Source organism: Phacochoerus africanus, chromosome 3, assembly GCF_016906955.1.
Source record: "Phacochoerus africanus isolate WHEZ1 chromosome 3, ROS_Pafr_v1, whole genome shotgun sequence".
In the NCBI taxonomy this organism is placed as follows: domain Eukaryota; kingdom Metazoa; phylum Chordata; class Mammalia; order Artiodactyla; family Suidae; genus Phacochoerus; species Phacochoerus africanus.
Window position 1 is genome coordinate 111,958,047 of NC_062546.1, and position 22,758 is coordinate 111,980,804.

General features: G+C 36.9%; 1 protein-coding gene across 19 annotated transcripts in view; it reads right to left on the reverse strand.

Annotated features, from left to right (window-relative positions):
* Window positions 1–9,632: 9,632 nt before the first annotated feature.
* SORBS2 (sorbin and SH3 domain containing 2) overlaps window positions 9,633–22,758 on the reverse strand; it is a 208,128-nt gene continuing 195,002 nt past the window's right edge. For all 19 annotated transcript variants that reach the window (XM_047772394.1, XM_047772400.1, XM_047772396.1 and 16 more), the window contains 3 exons: window positions 18,118–18,167; window positions 13,729–13,835; window positions 9,633–11,784 (listed from right to left, as the gene is read on the reverse strand). In XM_047772394.1, coding sequence (XP_047628350.1) covers window positions 11,723–11,784; window positions 13,729–13,835; window positions 18,118–18,167 — 219 coding nt within the window. In that variant the 3' untranslated portion in view covers window positions 9,633–11,722. The remainder of the gene's footprint in view (window positions 11,785–13,728; window positions 13,836–18,117; window positions 18,168–22,758) is intronic.

Sequence of the window (22,758 nt, forward strand, 5' to 3'; positions counted from 1 at the left end):
TAAAGCTTTGGGCTGGCCGGGTTACCTCCCACAAACTGTCACCCCACCTTCTTTGATTAAATGATCATTTTCTTCCATAGTTTGGGTTATCTACTTTACAAAGCTATGTCATTTCCAACATTTCTTTATTTTCCTAATTAAACTTTTTCTGTGTGAACTAGAGAGTTTATATCTTTAAATGCTTCTAAAATAAAGAAACATTCTATTTTTTTTTCATAGCTCCTTAATCATATACCATTCATTTTTCCTGTAGAGTGAGAGTTATTTCCATCAGCTACTTGGAATCAATTCTGGAACAAGATAGTAGACAAATAAATGAAGACATCAGTGTTTTGATTATTTATCTTGGTCTCTATAAAGTTTTATGCTGATAGCTGGAAGATTGTGGCTAACATAATTATTACTCTCTGAAGCAACTTGAGTTTGTAGAGAAATATATTACACATACACAGGGCATTTTAGCTCTTATCTCTCAAACTGTCTCTGTGGTTTGCACTGGTTTCTCTTAATTCCCCTCATTCAGCATCCTCCAAGTTTCAGTTCACCCTTTCTTGGTGTCTCCCCGTTTTATCTAGGTGTGTACTTAAGCTGACTCTTTTTCTGAAATAACTTTATAATAGAGATAAAGTTTTAAAGTAATGTTTTTTTTTTTGCTTTCTTGAATCAAAACCTTTGCCTCTTCTGCCTTTAGCATCCATTTAAATGTAATTTTTATAGGGGACATGCCAAGAGAAAGACCATGGTAATATTCATTATTAATATCATGTGATTGAAAAATGTAATGATATAAAATATTGTCATGTAAGCTATTTCTTGAGAAAGGCTTCCTGCATCCAGTTATCAAATTAATAACTGAGCATAGAGATCTATATTCAGAGAGTCTTTTCATAATTCAGAGAAGAGGCCCCTGGTATAGCAGGGGGAGGGGTTGAATATAGTGGAAGTAGGAGAAAAGCTGAGCCATATTCTCCCTGGGAAATAGCGGAAAGATGAAAAAGGAGAGAGAGAATGAAGAGAATGGGGTGTCTCTTTTTTTTTAATGATTTTTATTTTTTCCATTATAGTTGGTTCACAGTATTCTGTCAGTTTTCTGCTGTACATCAAAGTGACCCAGTCTCTCTCTCTCACACACACACACACACACACACACACACACACTTTCTTTTTCTCACATCATCCTCCATCATGCTCCATCACAAGTGACAAGATATAGTTCCCAGTGCTGTACAGCAGGATCTAATTGCTTGTCCATTCCAGATGCAATAGTTTGCATATATTAACCCCAAATTCCCAGTCAATCCCACTCCCTCCCCATCCCCCTTGGCAACCACAAGTCTGTTCTACAAATCCATGAGTTTCTTTTCTGTGGAAAGGTTCATTTGTGCCATATATTAGATTCTAGATATAAGTGATATCATATGGTATTTGCCTTTCTCTTTCTGACTTACTTCACTTAGTATGAGAGTCTCTAGTTCCATCATGTTGATGCAGATATGGCATTGTTTTGTTCTTTTTTTATGGCTGAGTAGTATTCCACTGTGTATATATATACCACATCTTCTTAATCCATTCATCTGTCCGTTGATGGACATTTATGTTGTTTCCATGTCTTGGCTATTGTGAATAGTACTACAATGAATATCCAGGTGCATGTGTCTTTTTCAAGGAAAGTTTTGTCTGGATATATGCCCTAGAGTGGGACTGCTGGGTCATATGGTAGTTCTATATTTAGTTTTCTGAGGTACCTCTATACAGTTTTCCATAGTGGTTGTACCAGTTTACATTCGAGAGTGGGGTGTCTCTTTATTTCCCCTCTGGAGGTGTATGCTTTAAGGTGAATTAACTTCAAGGGTGATCTGGACCTAAGGCACATCAAGGTAAGCTGGCAAAGCAGTAAGGTCAGGCAGGAAAGGGGCTCTGGGGTTTTGCTTTTCCAAGTGACCTTCCTTCTCTGTCTGATGGGGATGCAGAATTGAGAAGCAAAGAGTCTACAGTGATACACACAATGGCAAGGTGAGGTGACCCCACAGCAGAGGCTGGGTGTGTGCCAGGTCAGGAGGCTGGAGGAAGAGCATGACAGATGTTCAGGAGTCTGTAGCCTGCAGAAGCTAACATGAGGCTAAGTCAGCCAGAAAGTGGTCATCCTGAACAAACCAAGGGAGATAAGATTGCCAGCTATACCATCCTCAGATTTCAGCCTGAAGGCCAGGAGATACTCAGGGGGTAAAGACACAGCCCTGAAGTTCAGAAGAGATAGAGGACATCCTGCTCAAGAGCTCAGGTCTGTCCCATCAACATGAGGATGTTAAACTTCCCTTCTTCTCATTTATCTGGGAACTATTTAGGAAGGAAGCATAGGAGGGGAGGCTATTTTGAAGGACTAAGTGTTTTTCCTGATAAGTGCTTCTTTCCTAATAGGAGTGCTTAAATCTTTGGAATATATTACATGAAATAGGATTAGACATTTGGTTAATTTAACATATATATATTTACATAATACATAAATATATACTATATTATAAATATATAAACATGAATTATATGCATATACATATCTATCAATCATAGTAGTTTGAAAGCCAGAGTAGTTAAGAAATTACATTATGTTGGGCTTTTTAAACTTGTATGTAAATTAAATATTTGATCTCATTAAAACTTTTTTCTTATATCAAAAGAAATATACTTGAATTATAAAAAGTTTGAAAAATAAAAATATAATCACTGAAGATATGGCTATAGTCAACATTTTTGTGAATATTTTTCTAGTCTTATTCCAGTGTATATGCGTTCATATAATAGGTGGAACCCTATGAAATAACTGCTGTTTGACCATTTTTGACTTACAAATTGTGTTTTCATAGGGATAACCTAATATATTTGTTTTTGTGTACACACACACACACACACACACATCCCTCTATTTTCTAGGTACATATGTAAAAGTATACATCCTCTTACAATAATGGGATCACATTGTTTTGTAACTTTTTTTTACTTAATAGTGTATTGTGAACATGTTTACACGTCATTCAATATTGTTCCATGAGGCTTTTTTAAGTGATTACATGGTATTCCCTAGTTAAAAAGTGCCACAACTTATTTAACAATTCCTTTATTGTTAGATATTTTAAGTTTTTCATAATTACTTAATGTCAGAAATATCATGACAATACGTACTTGTGGCTAAAAGTTGAACATTTGTGATGAATAAATATATACGTAGAATAAGTCTAGAGAATCTATAGAAATAATATATAAAGATTATTAGAAATATACATAGAATAAATATATAGAAATGACATGACTGGCAACAGGTATGGAGCTCTTTAAAGTTTTTGTTACGAACTGTCAAATTGTCGTCCACAAATTTTATCAATTTATACTCCCAAGAACATGATATGGAAATGAACTTTTACATGGCTGCCAATTTGCTAGATAAAAATTCTAACATTTTATATTTGATATCTGGGGTTGTATAATCATTTACATGCTTAGTAGTTCCATGTTTATTTTGTCTTTATCTTAAAAAACCAAACCAAACCAAACAAAACAAAACCCGTCTCTTCATGCCCTTTGTTTTGTGCTGTATTCTTACTGAACCTGCCCACACAGGAGACTGAGCTCACAGTCTGGGCTCTAGTCATTAATTCCTGTATCAATCCCAAGGCAGGATTTTTAGCCTCAGAACCAATGTTTCTGTGTTTACATTTCTTTGAGATCCATTTCCAGTTGCCACGCAGTCTGCTGGTATTTTGGGGAAACATTTCCCATGAAGACTTCATGGGCAGTTTAGAAGTGGAAGGACCTTGACCATTCAGTTGTTTTTCTTCATTTTACCAATGAGGATATTAACATCTTGGCCATTCTGCTAACTTACAATGTCACAGATCGCATGAGGACAGAATTCAGGGCTCCGTAAAGCCGCTCTGGACGTCTAGTCTTATTTCAGTGCATATGCATTCATATAATAGGCAGGACCCTAAGAAATAACTGCTGTTTGACCATTTTTGACTTATAAAATTGTGATTTCATAGGGACAACCTAATCCATCACCCTCAGTCCTCATAGGGTTTCTGAAGACTGAATAGACCTGTGTTGGCACCATCAAAATAGCTCATGGATGGTAGCATTTTATCCAAATTTCCTGCTCTGTTCTTTTTCTATTTCTAGCTTCTAACTTTGTTTTTATGTCAGTTCCTTCTTAAGAACAATTAGTTTATATGAAAAATTATATGTGTTTTATACAATAGGATATTTGCCAAAAATCTTATTAATTTAAAATATTTTTAGTGCTGTATTCTGACTGTCCTCTTCAGACATCTAGACTCTAAACCTTGGTAGTGCAGCCTCCAGGAGCATCTTTATCCATAAATCCAAACATTTGATGCTTATTAGAATCAGCCAAAAAGGTAACTTCAAAGGGAAAAGAAGATCAGGGAACCAGCCTTTATTTAGTGCTGACTCTACTTGTATATTTTTGTCTCATTTACTCCTCTAATAAACATTATGTGATTTGTAAAAAATTGTATCCATTTACAAGCTAACTGAAGTTGTCACCAGTTCAGGGCTACTTCCTTAGAAACCTAAGTGAGTCTGAATTTGAACACTTTGCTTTTCAGACAGCTTTACAGGCTTTGTGTTGGCAAAGCAAGGCGTCCACTCTCTTAGGCTTTTTCTCTTGCTAAATTCTGAATTCTAGAACAATCTTCAAATAATATGTCACTAGAAGCACCCACACACAATCAGAAAGGAGGCTTAGCTACATTTGGATTTGACGTTTACACCATAGCCTTTGTTGTTTCTTTAATTTTTTTTTTCTGGCAGGGAAAAATAGCTCTTGCAGTAGGAAGATTATTCACGACCCCGTTTAGAAAATAGGTCATCTCATCTATGCATCATCAGTGTTGAGACGTGCTGTGGCTTTCAATACAGCTGTCTTGCAATCTATCTTTGATAGTGAAAGAAATACCAACCCCATTAATCCATGGGCAGATGTCTGCTAAGCTTGTTGTCATATCATCTGACAGCTGACCAAAGGCATAACTTTATGTGTTGAGGGATGTTAGGTGGGTGGAAAGTCTAGATAGCAGTAGCCCAGACTTCATATGCCTTTTGAGATTCCCCCATTAGAAGAGAGGAGAGAAAGAGAGTGAGGGAGAAGGAAGGAAGATGGTATGTTAGGGGCCTTATTATAAATACTTTGAACAAATAGTACCAGTGTTTTTCCTCAGGAGTAGGTCAAAGTTCAGCTTGCTAGTTCCAACTCATTTCTGTCTGCCAATAACTATCTTTCTTAGCTGAGGAGTTAGTGGCGGAGGGCGGGGGGGAATGCCAGTAATTCTAGAGGGAAGCCTATGCTATCAGCAACTCTGTTAAGTTATTGAACAGCTGGTTAGTTTGTACAGGGGCAGCCTTTGAAGGGGGTAGTCTTACTAAAATGTAAGGCTACAAATGGCCAACAGACACATGAAAGGATGCTCAGCATCACTCATCATCAGGGAAACGCAAATCAAAACCTCAATGAGATATCACCTCACACTGTCAAAATGGCTATCATCAAAAAGACAAATAATGAGTGTTGGTCAGGGTGTGGAGAAAAGGGGAAGCTTTATGCCTGTTGGTGGGGATATAAATTGGTGTAGCTCTTATGGAAAAAGTATGGGAGTTCCTCAAAAACTTAAAAATAGAACTACCATATGATCCGTATTCTACTTCTGGGTATTTACCTGAAGAAAACAAAACTAATTTGAAAAGATAGCTACACCCTCATATTCATTGCAGCATTATTTGCAATAGCCAAGACATGGAATCAACCTAGGTATTCATCAATAGACAAATTGATAAGGAAGATATAGTGTATATATAGAGTGACTATTCCTCATCCATAACATGAATGAAATTGTGCCGCTTGTGACAGCGGTAGATAGATCTAGAGGGTATTTTGCTAAGTGACATCAGTCAGGTAACGATTACAACATGATCTCACATGTGAAATCTAAAAAACAAAACAATCGAACATATGAAAAACAGAGACTTATAGAGACAAAGAACAAATGAGTGGGTGCTGGGGAAGAGAAGGGGAGATTGGGTGAAATAGGTAAAGAGGATTAAGAGATACAGACTTTCATGTGACTATAAATGAGTCATAGGGATGTGCTATGCAGCAGGAGGAATTTAGTCACTAATACTGTAATAATTTTGTATGGTGACAGATGGTTACTAGACTTGTCATGTGGTAGTCTTTTCATAAAGTATCTGGCCATTAGATCACTAGGTTGTACACCTGAAATGAACATGATATTTTATGTCACTATGATTCAGTAAATTTTTTATTTTCATAAAATTTTTTTTTTTGGTCTTTTTAGGGTTGCATGCTTGGCATGTGGAAGTTCCCAGGTGAGGGGTCAAATCAGGCCCACACCCTAGCCACAGCAATTTGGGATCCAAGCCTCATGTCCTCTGAGACCTACACTGTACTTGCTGCAATGTCGGATCCTTAACCCACTGAGTGAGGCCAGAGGTTGAACCTACATCCTGGTAAGAATCTCGTACTAGTTAGGTTCTTGACCTACTGAGTCACAATGGGACTCTCAATAAAGTTTTTAAAAAATAAGCAAATCTCATGTCCCCGGTGTGGTCTGTGGTGACATACACAGGCTATGAATAGCCTGATGTCTGTGTACATGTTTTGTTTTGAATTAAACGTCCTCTATCCATATTGAGTGACCAAAATGAACTCAGCAGAATGATCAAAAAGAGTCGTGTCTTGCTGTGCCAAAGCTCTGGGTCTCAGTTCCCGGAAGTGTGTAGTTGAGATGTTGGCAGCATTCAGTCAGAAATCTTCAAGCCAGAATGCCTTGAATGTGTTGTTTTGATATCCTATTCCATGTATCAAAGCTCATCTGCAGAAAACCCCAGGGGCACTGCCTCAAATAAAGGTGTGTATATGAGCAATGAGAGTAAAAAAGCACTATGGGTTGGCATTGCATTAGAGACCCAATAAAATCAATGTTTATGCTAATTTAACTTTGAGATCAATTTTACTTGATATGGTTAAAGAATGGTGAGTGAATCATTAGAAAAGGCATACTGATTCCTTGCCATTTTGTCCAAGGGAATTTTATCAGAGTATTATCTATAAATTCTTGAGCTTATACCTTATCCTGGTCTTATCCATACTTGCACCCTCTGGAAAAACATTAATATTTCATGAGGATCTAGATAATAAGTTCTGATATTATTAGCTTTCATTTTCTGCCTTGTTATTATTATTATTTGTCTGAGCTCTGGTATTAGGTCTCAGATGCACTTCAGATGCTACGTTGCTGTGGTGGTGGTGTGGGCCAGCAGCTGCAGCTCCAATTCCACCCCTAGCCTGGAAACTTACATGTGCTATGGGTGTGGCCCTAAAAAGGAAAAAAAAAAAAAAAGATTGACGGTATGATTCTCCTAAATAGTATAAGTTCCCCTAAGGCAGGGGTTCTGAACCTCAGCACTACAGACATTTTGGGCTGGATAACTCTTAACTGTGTGAAGACTGCTCTGTGTAGTATGGGGAGTTTAACAGCATCCCTGACCTATACGTACTAGCTGCCAATAACACCCTCAGTTGTGACAGTCAAAAATGTCTCCAAACATTACCTAAGGTCCCCTAGGAGAAGGACAGAATCACCCTGGATTTAGAAGCACTGTGCTAGTACCCTATAAATATATCTTAGATCAATTTTTTTCTGGACTATATCTGCTTTCAAAGTAAATTATTGTATGTTCTCTGTTTTGATTCAAAACTTGTGCACTTAGCTGTCTCCCAGGATGGTTTGGATGTTGTATCTAACTTCCCTGTACTTCATGCATTTCTCATCTTAATATCTCTCTTCCTTTAGCCACTCCTTAGCTATAAAAATGCCTCATGCATGTGATGGCTTATGGTAGAGAAGTAATAAATATTCTTTTCTTTTCTTTGGTTATCTTTTCTTTCCTTCCTCTACCAGTTCCTCAGATTGCAACAGATTTTCTGGCCTAGAGGTAATTCTGTAGCTCTTGCCACTTGTCTTTGAATTAATTGCATTTTCATGAATCCTAGGGATTGACTTTGATTTTTTCTCACTTTTTTTATAAACCTTGCTAATGTCGAATTGACTTGAAACATGATTTATTCACTCTAGTTCAGAGTCCTGTTCAATGTTGAGGGTAGGTTGTAAAACAGTATGTTCAGTATGATTCCACCCCCCCACCCCCACTCTAACAAGCCTGTGCAGGAAAACACTCTGGAGGATTATGTTCCAAATAGTAATCTTTACCCTAAATGGAACTCAGTAATTCCTTGTTTCTCCTTTTTGCTCATTTCTATTTTCTAATTTTCCCTACAATACGCATCTATTGCTTGCATAATTGAAAAAGAAAAAATGCTTTACAAAGTCATTCTCAAGCTTTCTGTATGATCAGTGCAGGATTTGACACTCATCTGCTGTTTTTGTTGATGGTAACAAGAGTTTTGTTTGAAATGGCACTTATTTTTGGAAGACACCAGGACAACTGAGTCACCCATCGTATTTTAGGGAAAAGGATGAAACAAGAAACCCCAAAGGAACAGGTGAGGATTCGCTAGACAGATTTCTGTCTTGTACTGAAAGTTTTTTGGGTCAAGATATATGTATGTGCATGAGCTCAGATGGAACTTTCCTGAGCTACTGGAGGGGCTGAATTTAGCAGTGAGCTAAGGCTCTCAGTCACTTAGTATGTCATGCAGCAGAGAATGGCTAGTGAGTGCATCCTGGGGCTTTGTACATTGAAAAGATGTCTGTTAAGCACACCGCGTTCTTAGAGCACACTGGCCTTGCCTGTTTCCAAGTGGCTCAGCAACACCAAGCACTTCCCAAAGCACCACCAGCTGCCCATCTGACTCACAGGCAATGGGCTCTGGACCTTAATGAATCACAGCTCATGGGCAGGCTTATACTCAGTTAAAACATCAAGTAATTGAAGTTAAATCCTCACTGGTTACTGTGTACTTTTAGAAACCAAATTAGCTTTCCTCAGGAACACTGTTGCACTAGGCAGGGCATATTCCTCTTTTTTGTCATCTTGTGAACAGCAAGATCCTATTGTGAATGACTGGCTGTTCACGATGGCAGAATTTGCAAGAATGACGGAGAGGGAAGGAGATGGATGGATGAATAATGGCTGTTTAACTTAGAGTGCACTGTTTGATCAAAAGTGTTTAGCACCAACCTCGGCTCTCATTGAGAGCTTGTGGATATTAATAGAGTTGGCCATACCAATGGTGATAAAGCTTTTAGGGCAAGGATTTTAAAACTGAAGATAGTTGAATTGGGAAAGTACTTAAGATGTCTTATAATTAACTTTTTAGAAAAATAGCTGTTTTTGAGGAAAAAATATTTTAAAATGTGTTGTTTCAGCTGAAGAACAGTTTTTAGCTAAAGAATATTTAGCAAATGAGGTTTGGCGGTGGGTTTAAAAAAATTTCTTCTCTGAGCTGATGCAAACGCATCTTTTCTCCATTTGTGTGTCAAGATAACACAGAGCAAATGCATTTTCTCTGAGTTCATCTAACAGATTGGGATAAAATATACAATTCACATAAAGATAAATGTTAAGAAGAAAAACTGAAGTATACTTCCAAGCAAAATTTATTAGATGTCTATTCAAGAAAAACACAATGACCTTTGCTTGTAAGAATTCAAAGTCAATTACCTAAAAGCTAGGTATGAATATTTTTCCTTTTAAAATCAGATACAGAGAGTAGAAACAGTCATTTTTCTTAAATATTACAGGCAACAGATATTGAAGTCTTTTCTCATAAATGGCATCAAAAGTAATTATTCATTTATCAGCAAAGCTGCATGCAGTTGACCTAATTTCAAACCCAAAGCCTTTAAAATATAAAGCTGGCTGTGAACTTGACAATAATCAAGGTAGGCTACTCAAAGATGTTTCTTTACCTTCTTCCTAATGAAATTCCTCTGTAATCAGTATTTACATACATTTCAGTTTGGTTGCTAAGATATTTTATGTTCATAAACTTTTGCATAAGTGCTATCTTACAGAATCGCACTATCAAGGCGTAATGATGATCTGTGGGAGATGTGGAGGATAATCTGTGGAAAGTGTTTTAGCTTAGTTTAAGTGAAGGATAAAGACCAAATTAGGAAATTCCCCTGTGATCTCAACAACCCAATAGTCTGTACAAAAAAAAAAAAAAAAAAAAGCAAACATATATACAAAATTCTAGAGTCTACATACATTGTGAAAAGATCAATCACTGTCCACAGAAGAAATGCTGTAAAAAGTTTTTATCTATAAGGTGCTCAAGATCCAAATATGAATAGTTCTTATGCAAAGTCATAAGAAATACAAAGCTAGTTCTCAGGATATGTGTAATTCAGGCACTGTTAACCACATTAAATCTTTCAGGTCCCAATATCATCTTGTAGGTTTCTACTTCAGGGAAGAAAATATAACCTGAAGGATTTAACATTGCCTCTAGAAAGTGCCTAGTGTTTTCCGAGGAAATATTTTACACATACCAGAAAATCAGGCTCAACATATTCCTGTCCTCAAATGTGCCAGGATTCTGAGTTCCATTGAAGAAAAATAATTATCATAGTAAAAATAATTGTATGGATCACAACCCTTGCTAAAACCAGCCTTAATACTTGTGATGCTTTTGAAGTACTCTATTTCTATAAAATAACGTGTGAGATTCTTTTACATTTCAGTAAAATGTACAGCATATCATATGGATTGTCTGTTCTCATACAATCTCAAATGTGTATGTGTACACACAGTGAAATCTTACCTATGAATATTGCTTACAGATACTTTCAAGTGTCTATATTAGAATAATTCTTTGCACCTCTCACTAACACTGCTTTTATTTAAATTTTATCAGATAAATAAAACACTAAGAGCTCATTGTTCATGATGCTGATTATTACACTTTAATAGAAAATAGCAATGCAACTTTACAACACAATAGTTTTTTTGTAGTCTAGCTAAACCTCTTATATTCTCATGATTATTACCAAAGGCTCTTATTCATTTATTGTTTGCACTTCTAAAAAGTACAAAAAAACTGTAGGAAAAGACTCCTATTTGAAACTCACGTTCAATTCAACAAAATCACACTCATTCGAATTAACTTTCCTACTCTTGCTTTAGATTTTGTAATCACTGTGCATATTACAACATATAAGTGCAGGCAAACAATAGCTGAAGTACAGTTGTCATATCGTGTAAACCAGGACACTAGGCAGACTTGTGAAAGGAAAATATACTGCCAAGCTAAGAAGGTGAAAATGCAAACCACAGCAAGTAGTAATAAACTTGGTTGCCTGGGGGAGAACATCTTCCAAAGTGGACCAGGGAGCCTCTTTGAGACAGTAATTTTTTTTTTTGCCTCAAATACTCAACCCTCAATAAGTATAATGATTTTCTTTCTGATGCCACATATCGACTTATCGAAGTTTAAAGCAGAAAGCAGGAATAAGTGCTTTCACGTGGAAGCAGATCCGCCAATCTCCCCAAGGCTTGGCGGCGGCAGGTCCGTTGCTGGTGGTTTGGTGGCAGGTGGAGATGGTGACAGTGGGTGATTTCTGTTGGAAACTGGAAGGCATAACAGTAGGAGGCCTGCAGGGATCTTTCAGGCAAAGTTCTGCAGAGATGGGGCTGAGATGCGGCATAAATAATGTGGGAGAGTGATTCACAGCCTCTTGACATAGTTTCCGGGAAAAGTACCAAAGAATTTGGTTCTTCTTGAGGTTCCTGAAAATAGAAGTGATAAATGAAAGGAGGGTAACAACGGTGAAATATCAGTTCATATAGGTGGGCTTGAAACTCACTAAGAGAGTAAACCTACAGGGTTTGGAAAAGAAGAGAGAAAACAATCATTTTAAGAGATAGGAAGAGAAAGTAAGCAGTTTTATCTGTACTGCCTGATGCCGTTATTGCCTCTTGAGCTCTGCCTCTCAATCTGAGGGGAAAGACAATCTTGTTGAGGAGGTGGGTTTAAGTCTAGGGATACTTGGGCATGCTGAGGGTCTGTCACCAAGGATGCTGGACAGGAGTGAGGAGCAGAATAGGAAATGCATCTGGCAAGTGACATTTTCTAGGACTATCTTCTGAATAGGATGGACTGGAAAAGCACAACAGTAAGGCTTGGTTCAATGGGCAGGTGGTCTGTCACAGCTCCTTGGCACAGGTATGGTGTTAAGGCTCTATTGGGAACACTGTCATTGTCCAGTTTTATTATCACATAGAAGGTCATGCTGAATGCCATATTATTCATTTACAAATCGTACTTCCAGGATCCTTAAAATAGAAAATTTGAACAATTTACCAAGTCACTAAAGAAAAAAGGATAAATCACTCTTAGTGGTTGGGTGTTCTATCATTGGGCATTTTTCTGATATGAGGAGTCAAGCCAAATGCATAAATTGGCCATCATGATAATCGCCTTTGGTTTCAAATAATGTCATTCCTTTGAAACTTTTGGAAGAGCTGGTTCACTAAGTTGTTCCTTAAGATTTCCAGCTCACGTAGAGTGGACAATGTCTCTATACTTTCCTTTCTCATTTACACTCTGGAAATTCCTGTCTTGGTTTGATGACTGATTTTCTTTTTCCCAGTGTAGGTAAGCCTTTTTATTCTTCTGAGTGGGGAATTAGTACAAACAGAGGCAGATGCTTGTGGCTGCAAATGTGGCCTTTACTCTTTTATATATCCCCACTGTTGGCCTATCTATCAAAAGTCCTCATTCCCTCATCTTTTGTCTCATCCGTCCTCCTTTGCATCTATTTCCTTTGCATCTCTCTCTTCTGCGATCTGGTGTATGATACTCTTGCCTACCGAATTTTTATCAGAAAAACCTCTAGTTTTCTTTTAGGATGGTAAGACTAGGATTTTTTTTTAAGTGGTAAGGATGGAACTTCTCTCTTTTTCAACCACAAATTAAAAGCTGAGGTGAAACACTGGATTTCTATGGCACCTGTAGCTGACCTAGTAATGGGTGAATTGTTCGTTTCATCTTGTTTTTGCAAATTAGATCCTCACTGCTGACGACTAACATTCTCCACTGAACCAGATTATTTGTATTTCTCATCAAGGGAATATCTTTGTTGTTGTTGTTCTTAGATCTCAGTCTTTCCACGTTGGTGCTATTTATTTAAAGATATTAAAAAAAAAAAAAAAAAAAAAGGAGTTCCCGTCGTGGCGCAGAGGTTAACGAATCTGACTAGGAACCATGAGATTGCGGGTTCGGTCCCTGCCCTTGCTCAATGGGCTAATGATCCGGCGTTGCCGTGAGCTGTGGTGTCGGTTGCAGACGCGGCTCGGATCCCGCGTTGCTGTGGCTCTGGCGTAGGCCGGAGGCTACAGCTCCGATTCGACCCCTAGCATGGGAACCTCCATATGCCGCGGGAGCGGCCCAAGAAATAGCAAAAAAGACAAAAAAAAAAAAAGATATTTTCTTCTCTTATTTCAATTGGCAATAAAACCAGCAGAAATTCACCTATACCTGAAGCAGGAAATACTAAACTATATTAAAAATGCAACCGCCTTGGGATTACATAATGCATATGGATATATAAAAGAATTAAAGGCATTATGAAATCAAAGAAATCCTGACTGTCATATCAAACCATGCAGGGGAGCAAACATTAAGCAAATTATAAGATGGCCACGTGTGTCTGAAAGGAAATGTACACATACCCACAAACCATCCGTCATCACATTTTTCCATCACGTCAATGACATCGCTTTCTCTGAGCTCCAGCTCATCTTCGTTCCTAGGAGTATAGTTATACAGAGCCTGAAACCTTAAACAGGACAAATGGATGTGTTAAAAACTTTACCACTTTGTGGAACTATAGAAGAGAGTACAATATTTATTTGAGAATATTTTTATTCTTACTAACATTAAGTAGGTAGTATAACTCTTTGGTAAGCATGTAAAAAGTAGAAGCATTTAGACTTTCATGGGAATTAGACCATTCTAATAGCATTTCAAAACTCACAATGAGGAAAATTTAGGGACGATTCTAATATCCACCAGCTGGATTAAAACATTTTTAACATTTATAAATTGGACCTGCATTTCAGTTGTCCAGTCATACAAAGATATCCTTCAGACATTAAATAATAGTACAGAATAGAAAAGTGATATGTGCATTATTCAGCTCTATAAAAACAAGAAGGAATTACAGTTTTCACTACTTATAATCAGGAGCAAATAATTGCCGTTTGAAAGTAGAATTTTTAAGTGATTCTAAATTGAGATGTACAAAATGTCTCAGATACAACTTTCTAAATCACTGTGTGGGAATTACTATAAAAGAGAAGGTTATTTCTTTTTTTTTTTACCAGGAGGAATTCTTTAAAGTAATTTAGTTTCATAGTTTGAATCAGTGTAAGTGGTGATCTCAAACAGTAGGTTAGGGAAATAGCTCCTCTTTAAAGGGGTTCTGGAGAAATTGTGTTTAATGTAAGAACTCTCTCGAAATAATTTTATATAAAAAATTAGTCATAGAATGCTACCACTTTCCCTTCTCTGTCTGAATTATTTGAACGCGTGCGCGTGCACATGTGTGTGTGCATATATATATGTATATATATATATATATATATATTTTTTTTTTTTTTTTTGTCTTTTGTCTTTAGGGCCACACCCACGACTTATGGAGGTTCTCAGGCTAGGGGTCTAATTGGAGCTAGAGCTGCTGGCCTACACCACAGCCACAGCAATGCCAAATCTGAGCCAAGTCTGCGACCTACACCACAGCTCAGGGCAACGCTGGATCCTTAACCCACTGAGCTAGGCCAGGTATCGTTCGAACCCACAAGCTCATGGTTCCTAGTCAGATTCATTTCCGCTGCACCACAATGGGAACTCTGAGCGCATGTATTTTGATGACCTTGATCAGTAACAAATTCAGACACTGGATTTTTGTAATAAAACAGAAAGCATTTTAATGCATGTTAATATAGAAGGACACAAGTTCTAGCAAGTTAGGAAGCATTTGATATACAGTTAATGTGAAAACTTCATATTACTCCTAAAATATTACCAGTATTATCAGGGTTTTTTTTTTTTTTTAAGTTAGTGAGTTTGTTTCTGTTCCTCTTCATAGCAGTTAATGTAATTCTGCCAGTGTAGGAAAATAAGAACCACATTTCAGGGCACTTTGGATTTTTTAAAGCTAAGTCTAAAAGGTTGATAATATTGGAATCTGTTCAGGAACAAGAGTGATTTATTTCTGATTACTTCATTCAGTCAGAAAATTTGGTCGAAGAAAGCTATTCTGTCACTTGAACTCAAACATTGTGTGATTAATCAGGGACACGGCTGCACTGGCTTCCCTGCCTGTCCCTGAACTTGTTCAGACTTGGGGGGGGGGTGCCTGGATAAAGTTGGACTGGGAGAGGGTGTATTGGGGAAAGAGCTGGTAAGATGTGGTGCCTAACACCCTTTCCTAGAAAACACTATCTTCCCTGGCCTGACAGCAAAGCCTGAAATGACAACATTTGAGCTTCCTTCCCCCTGTTGGCATATTGTTCTCCTAGTAAACCCTTTAGCCACTTGGGCTTTTGAGGTCTTCTGTGGAAAAAGGATTCTGATTGTGGGGAAGTACAAAGAAAGGCAGCCTGAATCTCATGTCAGTGGCCAGACAGCTAGGGAGGTCTTGAATACCAACTTTCCTTAATTTAGATGTTTGCATGGGGCCAGCCCTGGTTGGAGCATCACGTGCTTTTGCTGTTTGATTTGAAGATGCTCCAGAGAAGGAATGGTACCTTGTCTATCCCCAGGGAAAGCTAATTTCACCATCATTCCTTTTCCAATTTCACATTTGAGGGATATAGGCATTCCTGGGCCATAATTCAATGGATATTGCATCTCTCACTTTGGAAAACACTGATTTTATGAGCTTTTCAGGCTTCAGCCTTCACCCAGGCACATATCCAGTGAACTTACAGAGACAGGCCTATTTAAGGCCATAAACCCCAGCTGCTTGAAGAATCTCAAGGTCCCAAGAGCTAAAAAACCCAAAATTGGCATGAACTCCTGCTTCACTTTGTATGATGAAAGCCAGTGTGCTTGTCAAAATTTACTTACCATTCTGGTTTAATTAGACCACAGGAAAAAAAAAAAAAAAAAAGGGAGTTTCATGGAAACATAAACAAACCTTCCGGAAATCCCCTTGCCTCTGTTGGCTTTCAAAAATCAGTGTTGCACGACAGGAAATGCAGTTGAATTACAATAAAAAATGCTGTTTTGAAAGATGTGTTGGTGAGATGAATGATGGTGGTGGGGTCAGGATGCCTCAGAAAGAAATTTGTCTTTTAAATGGGAAATGCTTGGCCAAACTTGAAACTATTTATAACTTGCAACTTCTATAACATATTTTACCATGCTTCTGAATCTCAGGAACATTATCCCATTTTCATTCAAAATCCATTTCATAAACGAAAGAGACTGAGTGACATCCCATCGTCTTACTGGGTGGGATTGTAGTCAAATGGAAGTTTTTTTTTTTTTGCCTTTTGTCTTTTTTAGGGCTGCACCTATGGCATGTGGAGGTTCCCAGGCTAGGTGTCCAATCGGAGCTGTAGCTGCTGGCCTACACCACAGCCACAGCTACTCAGGATCCCAATCTCATCTGCGACCTACACCACAGCTCACAGCAACACCAGATCCTTAACACATTGAGCAAGGCCAGGGATAAAACCTATGTCCTTGTGGATACTAGTCAGGTTTGTTAACCACTGAGCCACGATGGGAACTCCCAAGTGGAAGTTTAATTAAGAAGTTTATAATGTCCAAAGCAGGACATTAAAAATGTGCCCTCTCTCACCTGTGAGCTCATCAACACACATGAGCATAAACTGAAGCATAAACTCCATATGACATAAAACAGTGAAACATCATTTATACTTTCATTCATAAATTCATTAAAAGCTACTTGCAAGATAATGCAATAAACCTAAATAGCCTTGGGGTTTACTTTTTGTGATGTGATCCTATCACCACTTGCGTAAATAAGAAAACAAAGAAAACCTTTAGAATTACAAGATATAGTTAATTTTTTTTCCCAGTTAAATGAAATTTTTAGTGACTTATACCTTTAACTGTTCTTTTCACAGTCTTTTCCTTAACAACAAAAAAACATCTTTCTGGCTGTACTCGGTGAGAGCCAGTTTCAGGTTAGAGATGGTTTCTGAGGAGCATGCTTTTAGTTCTATGAGGAATGAGGAGGAATTGATGGTGAGCAGGCGACCAGACCACAGGCCGGGCCCCGCTGGTTAGCTCTGCTCCTGGGGCGCAGAGCTTGGACAGTGCGCAGGAGATGCATTGCATATGCTTAGGTGAGCTAACAGGGGTTTAGTCCTGTAAATATTCCTTCCCAGGGGTCTAGCTCCTGACTCAGAATAGGCAGTAGCCAACAGGAAGTGGAGAACCTCTAAATGGAGCAGAAAAAGACACAGGGAAAAAAAGCATCTTAAATGTATGACACCTTCAGGTTGATTTGACTTAGTATAAGAAAAGAGAAGGAATTTGAAAGAAAGTATGAAAAGACATTTTCTGAGTCTTCAGGGTAGTGAACATCATGTAACTGAATGACAGTGCATGTTTTAATACTCCCAACTCCAAAAGAATGTAACTTTGGAATTATTTGGAATTATGTTACTAATTTATCGCTTTAGGTCTACTTTGACATTCTCTTGCTCTTCAATGTGTAAAAACAATGTTAGGACATTTTCTGTGTGTCTTTAAGGCTGTAGTTACTAGAATCTACATACTGAGTAGAACAGAGAGGGAGACAGATTCATAAGTCTTAGGAAACCCTGCAGCATTGGAAGGTTTTTCTAATGCATATACCAAAGTCTTCTCTGCAAAATCATAGATTTTTTTTTTTCCAAAACTAGCTTCTGTTCTCTGTTGTTGCAGACTACTGCAATTTCTCTTAATCTGGGAGGTCTCATCTCATTTTACTCTGATCCCTTTCACCTGCAAAGTTGTACTGTCCTCTCTTAGAGTACATCAGTGGTCCATGTTGTGGGTCAAGTTTAGTCTCAAATTTAGAATATAAGAAGAATACTTACGGTTCCCCCCCACCTTGAATGTTTTCATGAGTAAACACAGGACGCTGTGGCTGAAATGAAATGATTTTCAATGTAATCAGTACTTAAACTGGTACTAATTAAAAGATAATTTGGATAATGGCATGGCACTTTTCTTGACATTTAATATTTCCTGTTGTAAAAAACCAAGAGGAAGGAAGAAAAACCAAATAAAGGGTTTCTGCAGGATTAATAATTAAAGTATTTTGAAGAGTGCTTTAAAATAAATTGAAATAACCAGGGTTCAATTGTTTTGAACATATCTGCAATCTAGTCTGTCAAGCTTTAAGGAAGAGTCAGGGTTTAGTCCCATTGATTTTTCAAAAGCCAGGAACATGGCAAGAACATAGACACCAAATTACTAGACTGGGAAGTCTGGACACCTTCATACAACCTTATTCTTCAGCATTATCTCAAACAAGCAAAAAATAAACCACATTTAATCTAACATTAAATTATCCACATTCATTCTAATATACTTTTCCTTCACAGACAACATTTTCACATACAGTACAGATGCACGTCAAGAGGCAGACATCCCATGCTACATTTGAATTAACACTCTCTGTTCTCAATGCGGAGGAAAGACATGCATTTTTTAAAAAGAGAAAAACAGAGAATTTGAAATAGAATGTAACAAACAATATCCAGGTAACATGTAACATTTTACCTTAGAAGAGAAATATTGGTAGAAATTCCCAGTGCACTGAACTCTCAAAAGAGTTTCCTTTCTTTTTAAACTAAGCATCAAGACCAGTATCTGTAATAGATACTTATAATATTGGAAATGACAAGCCTTCACATCCCATATATCCATATAAATATATTGCAATGAATAAAGTTAACACGTTTCTTGAATATGTAAACTCAATGTAGTTTATATCGACTCCCTAAATGTTACCTTTTAAGGAGGAAAAAAGCATTACAGTTCATTTATAATACACTTCAAAGGTCATCTCTCCTTGATGCCTACTTGGTAAAATGAGATAAATGAGATAAACTAAACTTTGCATGGCAAATTGAATGGCAGTTATAAGAGGAATTCCTTAATGATGACTGCATCATTAGTTAATAGATCTGTGTCTTTAGACTTCAGGGCCAATTCCTGGATTCTGGAGGTATGAATGGATTACTGTGAGTAGGGAATTCCTCCTGCAAATTGTCCATAGAAACCCCATTGTCCAAGAATGGAGCGGGCCTCTGGGGTTCCTTTCAGTCTATGAGTCTCTAATCTGCTCCCTTCCTACATTCTTTATTCACTCCCTTCCCATCCAAGCTGTCTATCTAGCAAATAAATCTAGGTGATTTCTACTAAAACTTTAAGCTTTCAATTAATAGTAATTGGAAATGTTTATGAACAGTATTCTTAGAAATTTTACCTAAGAGTGTGAATGGAATACATAAACATAAGATTAAAGAGTTACTTAAGAGTATAATACTTATCCTATAAATAAAGTAACTAACAATGTATCTATTATTAAAATTATAAAACATACTATTTTAAGAAGGATTAAGAGTAAACCACTTTCCCAGCCATTTTTAAGTCATTTAATTCAACATGTTAAAATCAGTTTAAATATATGAAGTAAATATAAGTGATTCATAAGCCTCTATCCTATTACATTTCTTCTATATATCTTATGTATAAATATATGCATAAATAATATTTGTATGTATCAATTGCTATTAATATTTTGCAATAATTTCCAGTCTCCCTTTTTTAGTCTTTTTCATTTTAAATCACTGAAGAATAATATTCTCTCAAATGTGTATATATATCTCTTTTGGTTGTCTTAATCATTTCTCTTTCTTTTTTGGTTTTGAAGTTAAGATTGATCTAGCCTTTTTCACTGTCATTAATAACAATGCTATAAACATCTTTATACAAAGAGCTATTTTCTTCTTTTGAACTATTCCTTAGAACACATTTTCAGGAGTAAAATTTTAGGCCAAAGATTATGCATTCAAGCTACACTACATTGAAAATGCTGACATTAGTTACTCAAAAGTACCATATTTAAAAATGTAACTTAAAAAAATTTAAAGTGCTATATTTCAAATCACATACCAAGGTAGCTTCTGTCCTCTAACAGAAACAACCATAGCACCATTTATGGTATATAACAAAGTTATAAATAAAATATTATTTGTTCTTTCCTTGAGAAAATGTTTTGTAAAATGTTTCATTGTGCTCTAAAAATGGTATGCCTATTTCCACATATTTAAACATTTCTAATATTTTTGAGTCAAGCGAAAGTTTCATGTTTACATTGTGGTATCCAGTGTTTGGTAAAACTAGTTGATCTGATTTCATTGTTCCCTAATGTTAAAATGTGAATATTACTTTAAAGATCAGATTGTTCATCAATATAAAACAATCTACTTATAAACCCATATAGCATTTTTTCGTTACTGTCATTACAATTCTACCAGTTTAATTCCTTTAATTCAACTCATCTTGAAAATCATTTAGATGAATCCTCCCTTGACAAATATGAAAACTGGGCTATTACCAGAAGTATGTGACTCCCTTAATTCTACTGGCCTCTGTCCTAAGAACTTGTGTTCCTGGGTGTGTCAGCCAGTAACATCCTTTTTTTTTTAAACCAATTTTCCTTAATACTTCCTTCATATGCTTTAAAAGGATTCACTCCCTCCTTTTTATGAACTACCAGTTTTGTCTACTGCTAACATACTCAGGCCAGGATTTATCACGACTTTTATTAGCAGAGAAGTTGCATATCTATAACAACAGAGAGTTTTAGAACTTTTCTGGTGTTCCCTTTGATGGGAATCATCTCCATGTGAATGAGGGTAACTAGGATCCAGTTTTGATGAAGGATGACCTGTTAGTAGGTGAATTAATTGATGTGAAAAGTATTTGGTCAATAGAGGAATAAGCAGCATAGATATTTATGAGGGCATGTTTGTGTCTTTCTGGTGTTGGCAGTGACTATATAACCTTGGATATGCACCTCAGCTTTCTTATCTCTAAAATCAAGGAGTTGGACAATATGGTGATTTAGAACTTGTTCCCCTAAGGGAATCCATAAAGAATGGATTTCTATAGCTATATTTCCTCTGTTTTACAAAGGTGCTGTCATCAACCTTACCCATTCAGTTGTCAGAGAGCTGTGACAACTGACACTGTTTAGTTCCCAAGTGTCTCAGTTGTGTAAAAACAATTTTTAAACAACAATTAAACTTCATTTTTTTCCAGGTCGGTAAACCAAAACCCAAAGATAATTTCTTAATATCACAAATAGGTTAGGAGGGACAGAATTATAATTTTGACTCACTTTTATTACATAAAATATTACTATGGTGAACAGATGGTGTAGGCTTAAATTAATTTCTTTCTTTCAGGCAAGTCTATATGTTCTGTATGGATACTCTGACTAATTGTCTTTTGAGGCTGTCTTTTGCCTTTCCCCCTCCTGGCATTTTAACTTTGGGCACAAACCTTGAAGCAAAGACCTGTAAAGTATCTGCACTTTGATGCCACCTATTGGTGAATAATGGTAGCAATATGTTAAACGTTTATGCCTTTGGACAGTTCTCACTAAATTCCTTCAGCCTGGCTTCATTTTGAAAGGATATTTTAAAGACACAGAGGGATGTGGAGTGGCTACTCATCTATTTTTCTGACTATGTTCTTCCTATCCCATGTTTTAGAGTCTTGAGAAAGGATCACTCTTTAGCTACCAGTATTTTTGATCTGTGTTCATTTGTATTTTCACTATCTGCTCAGGCATTTCTATTACTCATATAACTTCTTAGCAGTTTTGTGATAAATATAGAACAAGATACATGAGTCGCATTCAGAGAAGCCCATGTGAGCTGTGAATTTAAGAAGATGATTTTGCAGTTAGCAGGTTACAGTCACTATGCTGGAAATTTTGAGAGTGAATTATGTCATATTTATATTTCCTTAATGAGTCTTAAGAGTAATAAAAATTAGAAAATCAAATGAAACATTATGCTGTTTTTATAGAATACTAAATATTTAACTTTTTCCTTGGCAATGTAACAGTCTTTTTTTTTTTCCTGTCTCTTTTAGTGTAGCTACTTTTTAGTGTTGTCAAAAGCAAATACAAATGAGACAGGTTTTATTTTTATTTAAAAATTTTTTTTTGTCTTTTGTCTTTTTAGGGCCACACCAAGGGCATATGGAGGTTCCCAGGCTAGGGGTCAAATCAGAGCTGTAGCTGCCAGCCTACACCACAGCCATAGCAACGCGGGATCCTTAACCCACTGAGCGAGGGCAGGGATTGAGCCCATGTCCTCATGGATACTAGTTGTGTTTGTTAACCACTGAGCCATGACAGCAACTCCGAGACAGGTTTCAAACACACACTAACTTTCAAAGCCAGAACCAAACACAAACCATTGTTCATAAGGAAGCTGGTTTGAAATATCCTAGAATCTCTGGTAGCAGTTAAATATATACTTTTCTAGCCCAGACGGTGAGGTACAGTCTCTCTAAAACTTGTCTACTTCTCCATGCTTCTGCTGAGGAATCTGGAGGATTAGGTATCTCTTAGGTAAAGATTGACCATTATTTTAAATGCTGATGTGGAAATATCTTTGAAAGAGCTGTAAGCAATTCTGGAGTTCTTAAGC